The 13,707-nt window shown below is 40.6% G+C and overlaps 1 protein-coding gene across 1 annotated transcript; it reads left to right on the top strand.

Moving 5' to 3' along the window:
* The first annotated feature begins 1,395 nt into the window (after positions 1-1,395).
* mrps6 (mitochondrial ribosomal protein S6) lies at positions 1,396-13,375 on the top strand. The gene is made up of 2 exons (XM_060924633.1): positions 1,396-1,902; positions 12,933-13,375. The coding sequence occupies exon 1, from the start codon at positions 1,535-1,537 to the stop codon at positions 1,892-1,894; it is 360 nt and encodes a 119-aa protein (XP_060780616.1). The 5' UTR covers positions 1,396-1,534; the 3' UTR covers positions 1,895-1,902; positions 12,933-13,375.
* Positions 13,376-13,707: the final 332 nt, after the last annotated feature.

Consider the following 13,707-nt stretch of genomic DNA (forward strand, 5'->3'; position numbering starts at 1 on the left):
CACAAACCAAATACACACGGTGAGAGTGGTAAGATGGCGGCCAGATGGGGTCACTCTGACGAGCCAATTTGCTCTTCAGATTTTGTACCCAGCTCAGAGGTCAAACCATCATGGCGGCGTCCTGTACCTTGTCATGAAGTCACGTTTTTTTTTTTTTTGCTTCCGGAAAAGATTTTTATTTCACAAGTGTGTGATGAATAAAGTTGTGCTTTCTTATCTTTCGACAGTTTAACACGCAAACCAAATACACACGGTGAGAGTGGTAAGATGGCGGCCAGAGGGCGTCACTCTGACGAACCAATGAGCTCTTCAGATTTTGTACACAGCTCAGTCAAACCATCATGGCGGCGTCCTGTACCTTGTCATGAAGTCACGTCTTTTGCTTCCAGAAGAGATTTTTATTTCACAAGTGTGTGATGAATAAAGTTGTGCTTTCTTAGCTTTCGACGGTTGAGAGTGGTAAGATGGCGGCCAGATGGCGTCACTCTGACGAGCCAATAAGCGCTTCAGATTTTGTATCCAGCTCAGTGGTCAAACCATCATGGCGGCGTCCTGTACCTTGTCATGAAGTCACGTTTTTTTTCTTTTGCTTCCAGAAGAGATTTTTATTTCACAAGTGCGTGATGAATAAAGTTGTGCTTTCTTATCTTTCGACGGTTTAACACACAAACCAAATACACACGGTGAGAGTGGTAAGATGGCGGCCAGATGGCGTCACTCTGACGAGCCAATGAGCTCTTCAGATTTTATAAACAGCTCAGAGGTCAAACCATCATGGCGGCGTCCTGTACCTTGTCCCGAAGTCACGTTTTTTGCTTTCAGAAGAGATTTTTATTTCACAAGTGTCTGATGAATAAAGTTGTGCTTTCTTATCTTTCGACAAACACACGAACCAAATACACACGGTGAGAGTGGTAAGATGGCGGCCAGATGGCGTCACTCAGACGAGCCAATGAGCTCTTCAGATTTTGTACACAGCTCAGAGGTCAAACCATCATGGCGGCGTCCTGTACCTTGTCATATAGTCAATTTTTTTTTGCTTCCAGAAGAGATTTTTATTTCACAAGTGTGTGATGAATAAAGTTGTGCTTTCTTAGCTTTCGACGGTTGAGAGTGGTAAGATGGCGGCCAGATGGCGTCACTCTGACGAGCCAATGAACTCTTCAGATTTTATAAACAGCTCAGTGATCAAACCATCATGGCGGCGTCCTGTACCTCATGAAGTCACGTTTTTTGCTTCCAGAAGAGATTTTTATTTCACAAGTGTGTGATGAATAAAGTTGTGCTTTTTTTTTAAAAAAAAATTATCTTTCGACGGTTTAACACACAAACCAAATACACACGGTGAGAGTGGTAAGATGGCGGCCAGATGGCGTCACTCTGACGAGCCAATGAGCTCTTCAGATTTTGTACACAGCTCAGAGGTCAAACCATCATGGCGGCGTCCTGTACCTTGTCATGAAGTCACGTTTTTTTTTGCTTTCAGAAGAGATTTTTTATTTTTGAATGTGAGGCAGGTGTAAGTGTGTGAATAATGCCTCGTTACGAGTTGTCTGTGGTGCTGAAGGCCATGCAGAGGCCGGAGACCGTGGCCGTGTTGAGGCGCACGGTGGAGACCTTGCTGGAGCGCGGTGCTGTGGTCAGAGATGTGGAGAACCTCGGCCACAGAAGGCTCCCGTACAAGATCAGCAAACACAGCCAGCGGCACACGCACGCGTCTTACTTCCTCATCGACTTTCACGCCTCGCCGTCGATTCTGACTCCTCTCCTGAACCACCTGGAGAGAGATGTGGACGTGGTGCGGCAGACGGTGTTAAAGAAAGACACCGAGCTCCTGAAAGCCCCCTGCTGCGGTTCCTCACCTTCTCAGACAAACAGCATGACTTCTCCATGAACCTCAGGGTAAATGGAACAAACGTAGATCTTGAAAGCCAGAAATCAGGAGAAAAGAGTGTCGTTGAGTTGTTGATGAGTTTTCTATAAGAGCAGACCTGACAGTAGTTTCAGCTCCTCAGACTTGTCAACTTTTCAAAATTCTCCTGGGGGAGAAAAGTGCGTGAAGGACATTTTCAATTGGACGAGGGTATGATGCTCGGTTGAAACGATAAAAACGGTGGATCCCAATTAATTGCAAACCATTTGAAATTTATACAACCCCAATACCAAAAAAGTTGGGATGCTGTGTAAACTGTAAATAAAAACAGATTGTGATCATCTGCAAATCTCAGAAACCCTATATTTCATTGACAATAGTACAAAGACAACATATCAAATGTTGAAACTGAGATACTTTATTGTTCTTTGAAAATATATGCTTATTACCTCCGCCAAGGAGGTTATGTTTTCGGTAGCGTTGGTTGGTTGGTTGGTTTGTCTGTTAGCAACATTACGGAAAAGTTGTGAACGGATTGCTCTGAAATTTTTCCCGGAGGTGTGAGTGGGCACAAGTAACAATCCATTAAATTTTGGCGGCGATCCGGATCACCTCCTGGATCCCAGATTTTTTTAAAGGATTCTTGGCGGAGGTCTGCGCTCTCCGAGTGCTTTTCTAGTTTTGAATTTGATGTCAGTAACATGTTTCAAAAAAGTTGGGACAGGGGCATGTTTACCACTGTGTTGCATCACCTCTACTATTAACAACACTCTGTGTAAACGTCTGTGAACTGAGGAGACCAATTGCTGTAGTTTGGAAAGAGAAATGTCCCATTCTTGCCTGATATGCAATTTCAATTGCTCAACAGTTCGGGGTCTCCTTTGCTGTATTTTGCGCTTCATAATGCGCCAAATGTTTTAAATGGGAGACAGGTCTGGACTGCAAGCAGGCCAGTTTAGCACCTGGACTCTTTTATTACAGCGCCATGCAGTTTTAATACGTGCAGAAAGCGGTTTGGCATTGTTTTGCTGAAAGAAGGAAGGCCTTCCCTGAAAAATATTTTGTCTGGATGGCAACATATTGCTCTGAAACGTGTATATATCATTCAGCATTAATGATGCCTTCCCAGATGTACAAGCTACCCATGTCATGTGCACTAATGCGCACACATACCATCACAGATGCTGGCTTTTGAACTGTGCACTGATAACAAGTCAGATGGTTCCTCTCCTCTTTAGCCTGGAGGAGGTGATGTCCATGATTTCTAAAAATAATTTCTACTTTTGATTCATCAGACCTCGGGGACAATTTTCCACTTCACCTCAGTCCATCGTAAAAGAGCTCAGGCCCAGGGAAGGTGGCGGTGTTTCTGGATGTTGTTTATATCTGGTTTTAACTTGCATTTGTGGATGCAGAATGAATTGTTTTCACAGACGATGGTTTTCTGAAGTGTTTTCTGAATCTTTTAATGATATTATGTGCCATAGATGATGTGATCCCCAAATTCTTTGCAGTTTTACATTGAGGAATGTTATTCTTAAATTGTTGCACTGTTTGTCCACGCAGTCCAGGGGCTTCAAAGTTTGGGAGAATAGCAGGGTACAAATAATTTACAGCAGGGTGCAAAATTGTAAAATGTCTGCCAGCGGAGACATAATGCACGCAAAGCGTGCAGGGGGGGTTTCAAAGGGGGTGTGCCCCCCTTTGGGCACGGAAAATTTTATGAAATGCACTGAGAAATGGGTCATTCCATGTCAATTCACACAAATGCCCAAAACCTCCCCAGTGACACCTCTTCAATTTGCCTTATTTTAATTTTCTTAGTGCCTTATGATGTCAAATGAAAGAATCCAAAATTTTAGCTTCCTAGCTCGAACGTTTTTTGAGTTATGGCCCTTCAAAGTTTGGGTGCCACGCCCACTTTTGGGGTCCGGGAATTGTACACTTAATTTGCAAGCATTTTTGGAGGCCCATATCTTTTGTTCTAAGGGGAATATAGACCTGTAAATTGCTATATCTGTGTATTCTGGCCCTGTCTATCTGATTCTGCACCTAAAAATAGCACAAGTTTACTAACTTTAGAGAGATTAACCCCTTAAAAGTGGATTTTTTTAATGACAATTTTTTTTTTTGACATTTCAGGGGTCCATATCTTGGAAAGTTTTTGTGTTGATAGGGTTTAAACTGATTTATCATCATATTTGGGAACTCTACTGTGTACTTAGAGAGTTTCAGGGCACTCAGAGGTTTGGTGGGGGTACAGGAGGGCCCCAAATATGGCTTCGGGACAAAATTACCATTTGGTACGTCCTACTTCAGGCCATTAGTTGGCCATGTGGGCACATGATGACTGGAATGAGCCTTTAACCCTATCAACAGACACCTTTTATCAAACTTTTAAGCCAATAAAACTTTGATTATCCAACTCCTTCAATATAAACTAAGCATTTGTATATGGTACTATTTTTGCATATTTTCTGAAAAATCCTAAGTCGGGAAAGTAGGTCAACTGTTGTTTTGACTGCCTGTTCATGTTTAAGGTAGTAAAAGCACACCCATATAGTGATTTTAATCTATGGGAAGATTATTTATACCCAATACCCCATTAGTTATATTGACAATTACAAGGGATAAACCCTTTCCCGGCTGTTTCACGATGCCGTTTTTTTTTTTACATTTGACACCTTTCCCTGTATCCAACCAAACTCTGGCCACTATACACTTAATAGTTAAATGCATCTTTCAAACAGGAAAGGGAAAGATGCAAACAAGGGGATGATCCCAAGAAAAACATCCTGGTTGCTTTACTACATTTGTTCTGACATCCGATCTGGAAGTTAAACCTAGACTCATCAGGTTTTTTTTTTTTTTTCAAGAAAAGGGGAAGGGGCCCCTAGCCACTCATGTGGGGAAAATTAGCATATCAATTAGTAAAAAAGGGAAATACTAATTGATATGCTAATGTTCCCCACATGAGTGGCTAGGGGCCCCTTCCCCTTTTCTTGGAAAAAAAAAAAAAACCTGATGAGTCTAGGTTTAACTTCCAGATCGGATGTCAGAACAAATGTAGTAAAGCAACCAGGATGTTTTTCTTGGGATCATCCCCTTGTTTGCATCTTTCCCTTTCCTGTTTGAAAGATGCATTTAACTATTAAGTGTATAGTGGTCAGAGTTTGGTTGGATACAGGGAAAGGTGTCAAATGTAAAAAAAAACAGCATCGTGAAACAGCCAGGAAAGGGTTTATCCCTTGTAATTGTCAATATAACTAATGGGGTATTGGGTATAAATAATCTTCCCATAGATTAAAATCACTATATGGGTGTGCTTTTACTACCTTAAACATGAACAGGCAGTCAAAACAACAGTTGACCTACTTTCCCGACTTAGGATTTTTCAGAAAATATGCAAAAATAGTACCATATATAAATGCTTATTTTATATTGAAGGAGTTGGATAATCAAAGTTTTTATTGGCTTAAAAGTTTGATAAAAGGTGTCTGTTGATAGGGTTAAAGGCTCATTCCAGTCATCATGTGCCCACATGGCCAACTAATGGCCTGAAGTAGGACGCACCAAACGGTAATTTTGTCCCGAAGCCATATTTGGGGCCCTCCTGTACCCCCACCAAACCTCTGAGTGCCCTGAAACTCTCTAAGTACACAGTAGAGTTCCCAAATATGATGATAAATCAGTTTAAACCCTATCAACACAAAAACTTTCCAAGATATGGACCCCTGAAATGTCAAAAAAAAAATTGTCATTAAAAAAATCCACTTTTAAGGGGTTAATATCTCTAAAGTTAGTAAACTTGTGCTATTTTTAGGTGCAGAATCAGATAGACAGGGCCAGAATACACAGATATAGCAATTTACAGGTCTATATTCCCCTTAGAACAAAAGATATGGGCCTCCAAAAATGCTTGCAAATTAAGTGTACAATTCCCGGACCCCAAAAGTGGGCGTGGCACCCAAACTTTGAAGGGCCATAACTCAAAAAACGTTCGAGCTAGGAAGCTAAAATTTTGGATTCTTTCTTTTGACATCATAAGACACTAATAAAATAAATATCAGGCAAATTGAAGAGGTATCACTGGGGAGGGTGTGTGAATTGACATGGAATGACCCAAATGGTGGCCTCTGGTAACTTTTAACAGTGAAAATAAAGGGTAATCAATACTATTTGGAAACTTGAAATATGAAACCATACCTGTCATTTTATCAAATTTCAGAAATATTTGCAAACAAACACATAAAAAGTAGTCCGATTGAAATCCACATATGGATGATATAATAATTTTGTGCACTTTGACTAAGCTAAGGTGACAAGTTTCTCCAGATTCTAATACTATTGAAGAATATGGTGAAATCTTGAATACAGATGAAGAACAAAACAACTTCAATTATAATCAAAATGTTTATTTTTTGGCAGTCAGTAAACTGTTACATAAAATGCAGCTACATGTACTTCATCAGCTGACTTCATTGTTATTAAAAAACAGCAGCTAGCAGCACTCATTGACAGTCTCAGCATTTCTATTGAAAATCACTTTTATCCAAATCTCATCAACCTAATCATGTAGGGGCCTACTGCATAGAAATTATATAAATCTAGTTATTTAGTGCGGGTTAGGCACAACAAATATTATATATATATCTCACACACACACATCACATTATCTCTAGCCGCTTTATCCTGTTCTACAGGGTCGCAGGCAAGCTGGAGCCTATCCCAGCTGACTACGGGCGAAAGGCGGGGTACACCCTGGACAAGTCGCCAGGTCATCACAGGGCTGACACATAGACACAGACAACCATTCACACTCACATTCACACCTACGGTCAATTTAGAGTCACCAGTTAACCTAACCTGCATGTCTTTGGACTGTGGGGGAAACCGGAGCACCCGGAGGAAACCCACGCGGACACGGGGAGAACATGCAAACTCCGCACAGAAAGGCCCTCGCCGGCCACGGGGCTCGAACCCGGACCTTCTTGCTGTGAGGCGACAGCGCTAACCACTACACCATCGTGCCGCCCTTTCACCTAAAACTTTCAAACAAATTCAAAACAGCACTGAGACACGACCACACTATTCAAATACACTCACCAAACACATTCTCTGTCATGCAAAATTTCACGAAACACTTTAGAAGTTGTACAGTTTGTTTCTGAAATGGTATGGAAGACTAGTTTAATTTCACACTCAAATGTCCATTATTTTCTGATTTAAGGTATTTTTACCTTAAAATGTGTAACTGGCTGGTCGAACATTTGCTTATCCATGGAAATTCATTCTCCCATGGAACCTGGTGTTTGGTATTGGGTTTAGTGGCCATGATGAATGACTGCTTGTAAAAAATGTCGGACAGCCTGGGTGAATCCTACATTACGGAAGTGACTGTCGTTCTGTTCGTTGATTGGTTAAAAATCAGTTGACGTCAGCAGTGTTTCTCATACGATTCTGATTGGACATAATCGGGAGTATTTTTAACTTGGCGGTAGCGATTTCCCAAAACCGGGAGATTATCCAGTTTTTAACAAATACGATTGGAAGGCGGGAGACAGAGGCTAAAATTGGGAGCCTCTCGCTGAAATCGGGAGGGTTGGCAAGTATGGCTCCAAGGCAAATCAGAGCTTTACATTCATGCACCTGTCGTGTTGTTTCTATAGTAATGGTTCATTTGTATTCCTCTTATTGCAGACACACATCCATTTAAAATGTCCAGGTGTAGTGGGTCGTCTTACCACCTTGCCGCTTGCATGGGTCAAATAAATGGTTAGAGAAACAGCTTTGGGAACAAAAGGTCGCTGGTTCGATTCCCTTGAGCAAGCAACCTAACCCCCAACTGCTGTGGCGCACCTTGTGTCTGATCATCCATCCATCCGTTATCTGTAGCCGCTTATCCTGTCCTACAGGGTCACAGGCAAGCTGGAACCTATCCCAGCTGACTATGGGTGAGAGGCGGGGTACACCCCGGACAAGTTGCCAGGTCATCACAGGCCTGACACACAGACAACCATTCACACTCACGGTCAATTTAGAGCCACTAATTAGCCTAACCTGCATGCCTTTGGACTGTGGGGTTAACCGGAGCAAACACAGGGAGAACATGCAAACTCTACACAGAAAGGCCCTCGCCGGCTGCTGGGCTCAAACCCAGGACCTTCTTGCTGTGCGGCGACAGTGCTAACCACTACACCACCATGCTGCCCTCTTGTGTCTGATTAGCCAGAGAAAAACTAATGGTGTGATTATCAGTTCAGGCAAGAACCCGGCCATAACTAAAACTAACTTGTGTGGGTTTATGTTGTCCAGTTTCCTCCCACTTAAAAAAAAAAAGCATGTAGATAGATTTACTGCAGTAAATTGCTTGTGTGTGCAAGGTACCCTGTGATGGATTTCTAGGAGAAGGCTTTATTTGTCTTATGCACACTTAAGCACAGTGAAATTCCTCCTCTGCATTTAACCCATCTGAACGCATGCGCGTGTACACACACCCAGATATGCTACAGCGCTCAGGTTAGGTGCCTTATTTTTTCAAGGGCACTTCAGCTATGTTACAGAGGGAGGGGAAAGTGCTGTTCATTCTGGGAATTGAACTGGCAACCATCTGGGCCCAAGGCTGCTTTCACTAGCCTTCAAGCCATGGCTGTGCCCATTCTATTTCCAGTGATTTACTCCCAGTATAAATTGGATTCACTGCATCACACTTGCTTTCTGTCTCTTTAGAGAAAGTCTGCAGATCCTGTAGCTCGATGTTTACCTTTTTTGAAGGTTGAGGCTGTGTTGCTGCATTGTTAAACACTGCTTTACCAATTAAAAGTGAAAATATTTATTGAGGGTGTGAGAAAATGCCAGGTGCCAAGTACTCGGCTCTTCTTAATTGAATTGATCTGGAAATGAATAACATTGTGATGATAAATCATTTGGTTTGGCTGCAAAATTGGTTTGTAGTCAGTTGGGCAGATTTTAAACTGTTGGATTGGATTGAAAAGTTAATTCAGTCTCCCAACCCTGATCTACTTGGACATCTCCTCCGCAAGTGAGTCAGGTTGCTGGGAACCACATGCTCAGTGAAATTGTGTCGTCATGTGTTGCCCACAATTCAAACTGAACAATGACCTATTAATTCTGGGAAGGTCAAAGCCACCCTTGGCCACCTCTTGGCTCCACCACTGAGCATCAGACATGGCAGTGTTATTTGGCATTTTTAAACAGCTCACTATTACTAAGAATAAGAATAGAAATAAAAGATTGATTAAGGGCTTGTTAGCGTATAGTTAAAGACTATAACCTACACTACCGTTCAAAAGTTTGGGGTCACTTTGAAATGTCCTTATTTTTGAAAGAAAAGCACTGTTCTTTTCAATGAAGATCACTTTAAACTAATCAGAAATCCACTCTATACATTGCTAATGTGGTAAACGACTATTCTAGCTGCAAATGTCTGGTTTTTGGTGCAATATCTCCATAGGTGTATAGAGGCCCATTTCCAGCAACTCTCACTCCAGTGTTCTAATGGTACAATGTGTTTGCTCATTGCCTCAGAAGGCTAATGGATGATTAGAAAACCCTTGTACAATCATGTTAGCACAGCTGAAAACAGTTGAGCTCTTTAGAGAAGCTATAAAACTGACCTTCCTTTGAGCAGATTGAGTTTCTGGAGCATCACATTTGTGGGGTCGATTAAACGCTCAAAATGGCCAGAAAAATGTCTTGACTATATTTTCTATTCATTTTACAACTTATGGTGGGAAATAAAAGTGTGACACTTCATGGAAAACACAAAATTGTCTGGGTGACCCCAAACTTTTGAACGGTAGTGTATAAACAGTTTTAATCAACTAACCCTTGATCAGTGCTGGTGAGTAAATGAAGAAGAAAAAAATCAGGTGACTGATTTACGCTTTTGACCCTAAATCTGTACCTTTATCACATTCATGTCTACAAACTAGATATGCTAAATGACTGACAAAGCAATATCAGTGATTCTCTGCTGTCTCAGGGATTGAGTTACCCATGATACATTCTGAATGTGTGTGTGTGTGTGTGTGTGTGTGTGTGTGTGTGTGTGTGTGTGTGTGTATATGAGAGAGAGAGATATAGATAGATACATACAGTACTGTGCAAAATTCTTAAGCACATGTAAAGGAATGCTGTAAACCAAAAATGGCTGAAAAATAATGAATTGTTTCAACATTTAAAAAATACTATAAACAGCAGTAAGTCATAATAAATGAAACAAAGTCAATTTGGTGTAAGACGACCCTTTGCTTTAAAAAGAAATAGTAGTCTCCGGTACAATGAGTGCAGCTTTATAAGGAAATGAGCTGTAGGTTTTACTGAGCGTCTTACAGAAGCAGCCACAGTTCTTCTGGACACTTTGTCACACTCGCTTCTTCATTTTGCACCAAAACCCAGCAGCCTTCATTATGTTTTCTTTTTTAATCTGAAAAGTGCTCTCTTATGGAATATGCTGCTCAGGCACAAATTTTTTTTTTTCCTGTAGCGTTTAATTTTGTGCTGGAAAACGAACATTGGGAACTCTAAAATGGTTTTGTACTGACTCGATAATGTAGAAGGCATAAAATAGAAATCTATAACGAAGTTTGTATGAAAAAATAGGGTGCCTAAGACTTTTGTGATACAGTGGTGCTTGAAAGTTTGTGAACCCTTTAGAATTTTCTATATTTCTGCATAAATATGACCTAAAACATCATCAGATTTTCACACAAGTCCTAAAAGTAGATAAAGAGAACCCAGTTAAATAAATGAGACAAAAATATTATACTTGGTCATTTATTTATTGAGGAAAATGATCCAATGTTACATATCTGTGAGTGTCAAAAGTATGTGAACCTCTAGGATTAGCAGTTAATTTGAAGGTGAAATGTGACCACCCCTTGTGCAACAATAACTGCAACTAAACATTTCCTGTAACTGTTGATTAGTCCTGCACACCAGCTTGGAGGTATTTTAGCCCGTTCCTCTGTACAGCACAGCTTCAACTCTGGGATGTTGGTGGGTTTCCTCACATGAACTACTCGCTTCAGGTCCTTCCACAATATTTCGATTGGATTAAGGTCAGGACTTTGATTTGGCCATTCCAAAACATTCACTTTATTCTTCTTTAACCATTCTTTGGTAGAATGACTTGTGTGCTTAGGGTCGTTGTCTTGCTGCATGACCCACCTTCTCTTGAGATTCAGTTCATGGACAGATGTCCTGACATTTTCCTTTAGAATTTGCTGGTATAATTCAGAATTAATTGTTCCATCAATGATGGCAAGCTGTCCTGACCCAGATGCAGCAAAACAGGCCCAAACCATGAAATTACCACCACCACTTTTCACGGATGGGATAAGGTTCTTATGCTGGAATGCAGTGTTTTCCTTTCTCCAAACATAATGCTTCTCATTTAAACCAAAATATTCTATTTTGGTCTCATCCATCCACAAAACATTTTTCCAATAGCCTTCTGGTTTGTCCACATGATCTTTAGCAAACTGCAGACGAGCAGCAATGTTCTTTTTGGAGAGCAGTGGCTTCCTCCTTGCAACCCTGCCATGCACACCGTTGTTGTTCAGTGTTCTGATAGTGGACTCATGAACATTAACATTAGCCAATGTGAGAGAGGCCTTCAGTTGCTTAGAAGTTACCCTGGGGTCCTTTGTGACCTCGCCGACTATTACAAGCTTTGCTCTTGGAGTGATCTTTGTTGGTCGACCACTCCTGGGGAGGGTAACAATGGTCTTCAATTTCCCCCATTTGTACACAATCTGTCTGACTGTGGATTGGTGGAGTCCAAACTCTTTAGAGATGGTTTTGTAACCTTTTCCAGCCTGATGAGCATCAACAACACTTTTTCTGAGGTCCTCAGAAATCTCCTTTGTTCATGCCATGATACACTTCCACAAAAATGTGTTGTGAAGGTCAGACTTTGATAGATCCCTGTTCTTTAAATAAAACAGGGTGCCCACTCACACCTGATTGTCATCCCATTGATTGAAAATACATGACTCTAATTTCACCTTCAAATTAACCGCTAATCCTAGAGGTTCACATACTTTTGCCACTGTCAGAAATGTAACATTGGATCATTTTCCTCAATAAATAAATGACCAAGTATAATATTTTTGTCTCATTTGTTTAACTGTGTTCTCTTTATCTACTTTTAGGACTTGTGTGAAAATCTGATGATGTTTTAGGTCATATTTATGCAGAAATATATAAAAAAATTCTAAAGGGTTCACAAACTTTCAAGCACCACTGTATATGAGGGAGATAGATAGTTTCTTTTCTAGTGGCTCTTTATTATGATGACGTGTCTTTGGTCCCAAGCAAGAAGTTATCTGAAGTCTTGACTGGATTCTCATAAAAATTACTCTGCAGAGAAAATGCCAAGTGTGCTTGCTCAGCTGTAGCAGAGGATCAGCAACAAAACTGAATCAGACATGAGACTTTGCACTCAAAAAGCTTTTTTTTTTTTTAAACACATGATCAACTGCTGGTGCTGGCTACATCTACAGAAAGTGTGTGGGGGGGCATGGTTTAAAACAGAGATTTTAAAGTGCTTTGTACTCTAAAATCTCTATTTTAAGTGGCTCAGCATGCAGCATGACATGAGACTAAGTTTTTTCTCCTGAAACTCCATTCATCTGAATGAGGGAAAAATGAATGGAAGTGAAAGGGATGAAAAGGGATCAGCGAAAAGAAAGGAAGAGTGTGGGTAAGAACCAATAACATGTTATGTGTCGAAGGAGTTGGCCTGAGGTATCACATGAAGTTTGGTGGGTCTCCGATGAAGCGTGTCCGAGCAGGATGATTTGATAGCCCCGTTGATTCTTTATGGGGTAAAAAACGACAAGAACTCTGCGAGCGAGCACACTGACTAAGATAAATTCTAGCATTTTGGTATTAGCTTTACAACATTTGGATTATACTGGACAACTCCAGTGGCAACAAATGACTGCTGACTCAACGGGAATAGCGTTAGTGTATTGTTTCCGACCTTGAAAAGTGAGGAAAACTTATTGCTTCTTTCTCTTTTCCTCCTCAGGTCTATAAGGAAGAAGATGCACTGCTGGGTTTTGCTGAATTTCAACTATGTTCTTGTGAGAGTTTATTATAAGAAATGAATAAAATTTTTAAAATAATCTCTTTAAAACATGTTTGTGTATAATTTGTCTGTCAGCACGTTTTTAAACTCATTCCAGCACAATATATACATGCCCCTGACAAATGAATTGGAAATTCTACACAATAAAACTTAAATGATTTAAAGGAATAAAATAAAAGCCTTTAGGCCCAATGATATATGCAGCTATTTAACTATGCTTGTTGTCATAAAAAGATTCGAGGCACTGAGTTTAATGCGAGTTTAGTGAATGTTTACTGACCCCGGAACGCCATCAACTGTAATCACGGATCTGATTAAATAATATATGCATGTGTTGGAACAGATAAGTCTTCTGTGTGATAAAATAAAAGTGTTTGCTATGACTTGGGATTCTTTCGGATGCTGAAAATAAATCGGCTGTTATTTTATATAACAGCAGCTCTGACAGTAGCTACTCTGGTTGTAATTCAGAACACAAGTTTATCTTCATATGGTTGTTATCATTTCTATAGTAACTCATTCAATGAGACTTGTGTGGTGGACATAAGTTGTTTTTTTTTTCTGTCTTCAGGGGAAGGAACTGCTTTTTAGAGCTACAGAAACACAAGTGATAAGAGGAACTAAATTGTTTCATGAATGTTCCACAACATTAAACACAACTAAATGGCTCAAAAGCATTATAAAATCCAAGTCTTTCCCACGCCATGTGGCGGCA

Source organism: Neoarius graeffei, chromosome 7 (genome assembly GCF_027579695.1).
Source record: "Neoarius graeffei isolate fNeoGra1 chromosome 7, fNeoGra1.pri, whole genome shotgun sequence".
In the NCBI taxonomy this organism is placed as follows: domain Eukaryota; kingdom Metazoa; phylum Chordata; class Actinopteri; order Siluriformes; family Ariidae; genus Neoarius; species Neoarius graeffei.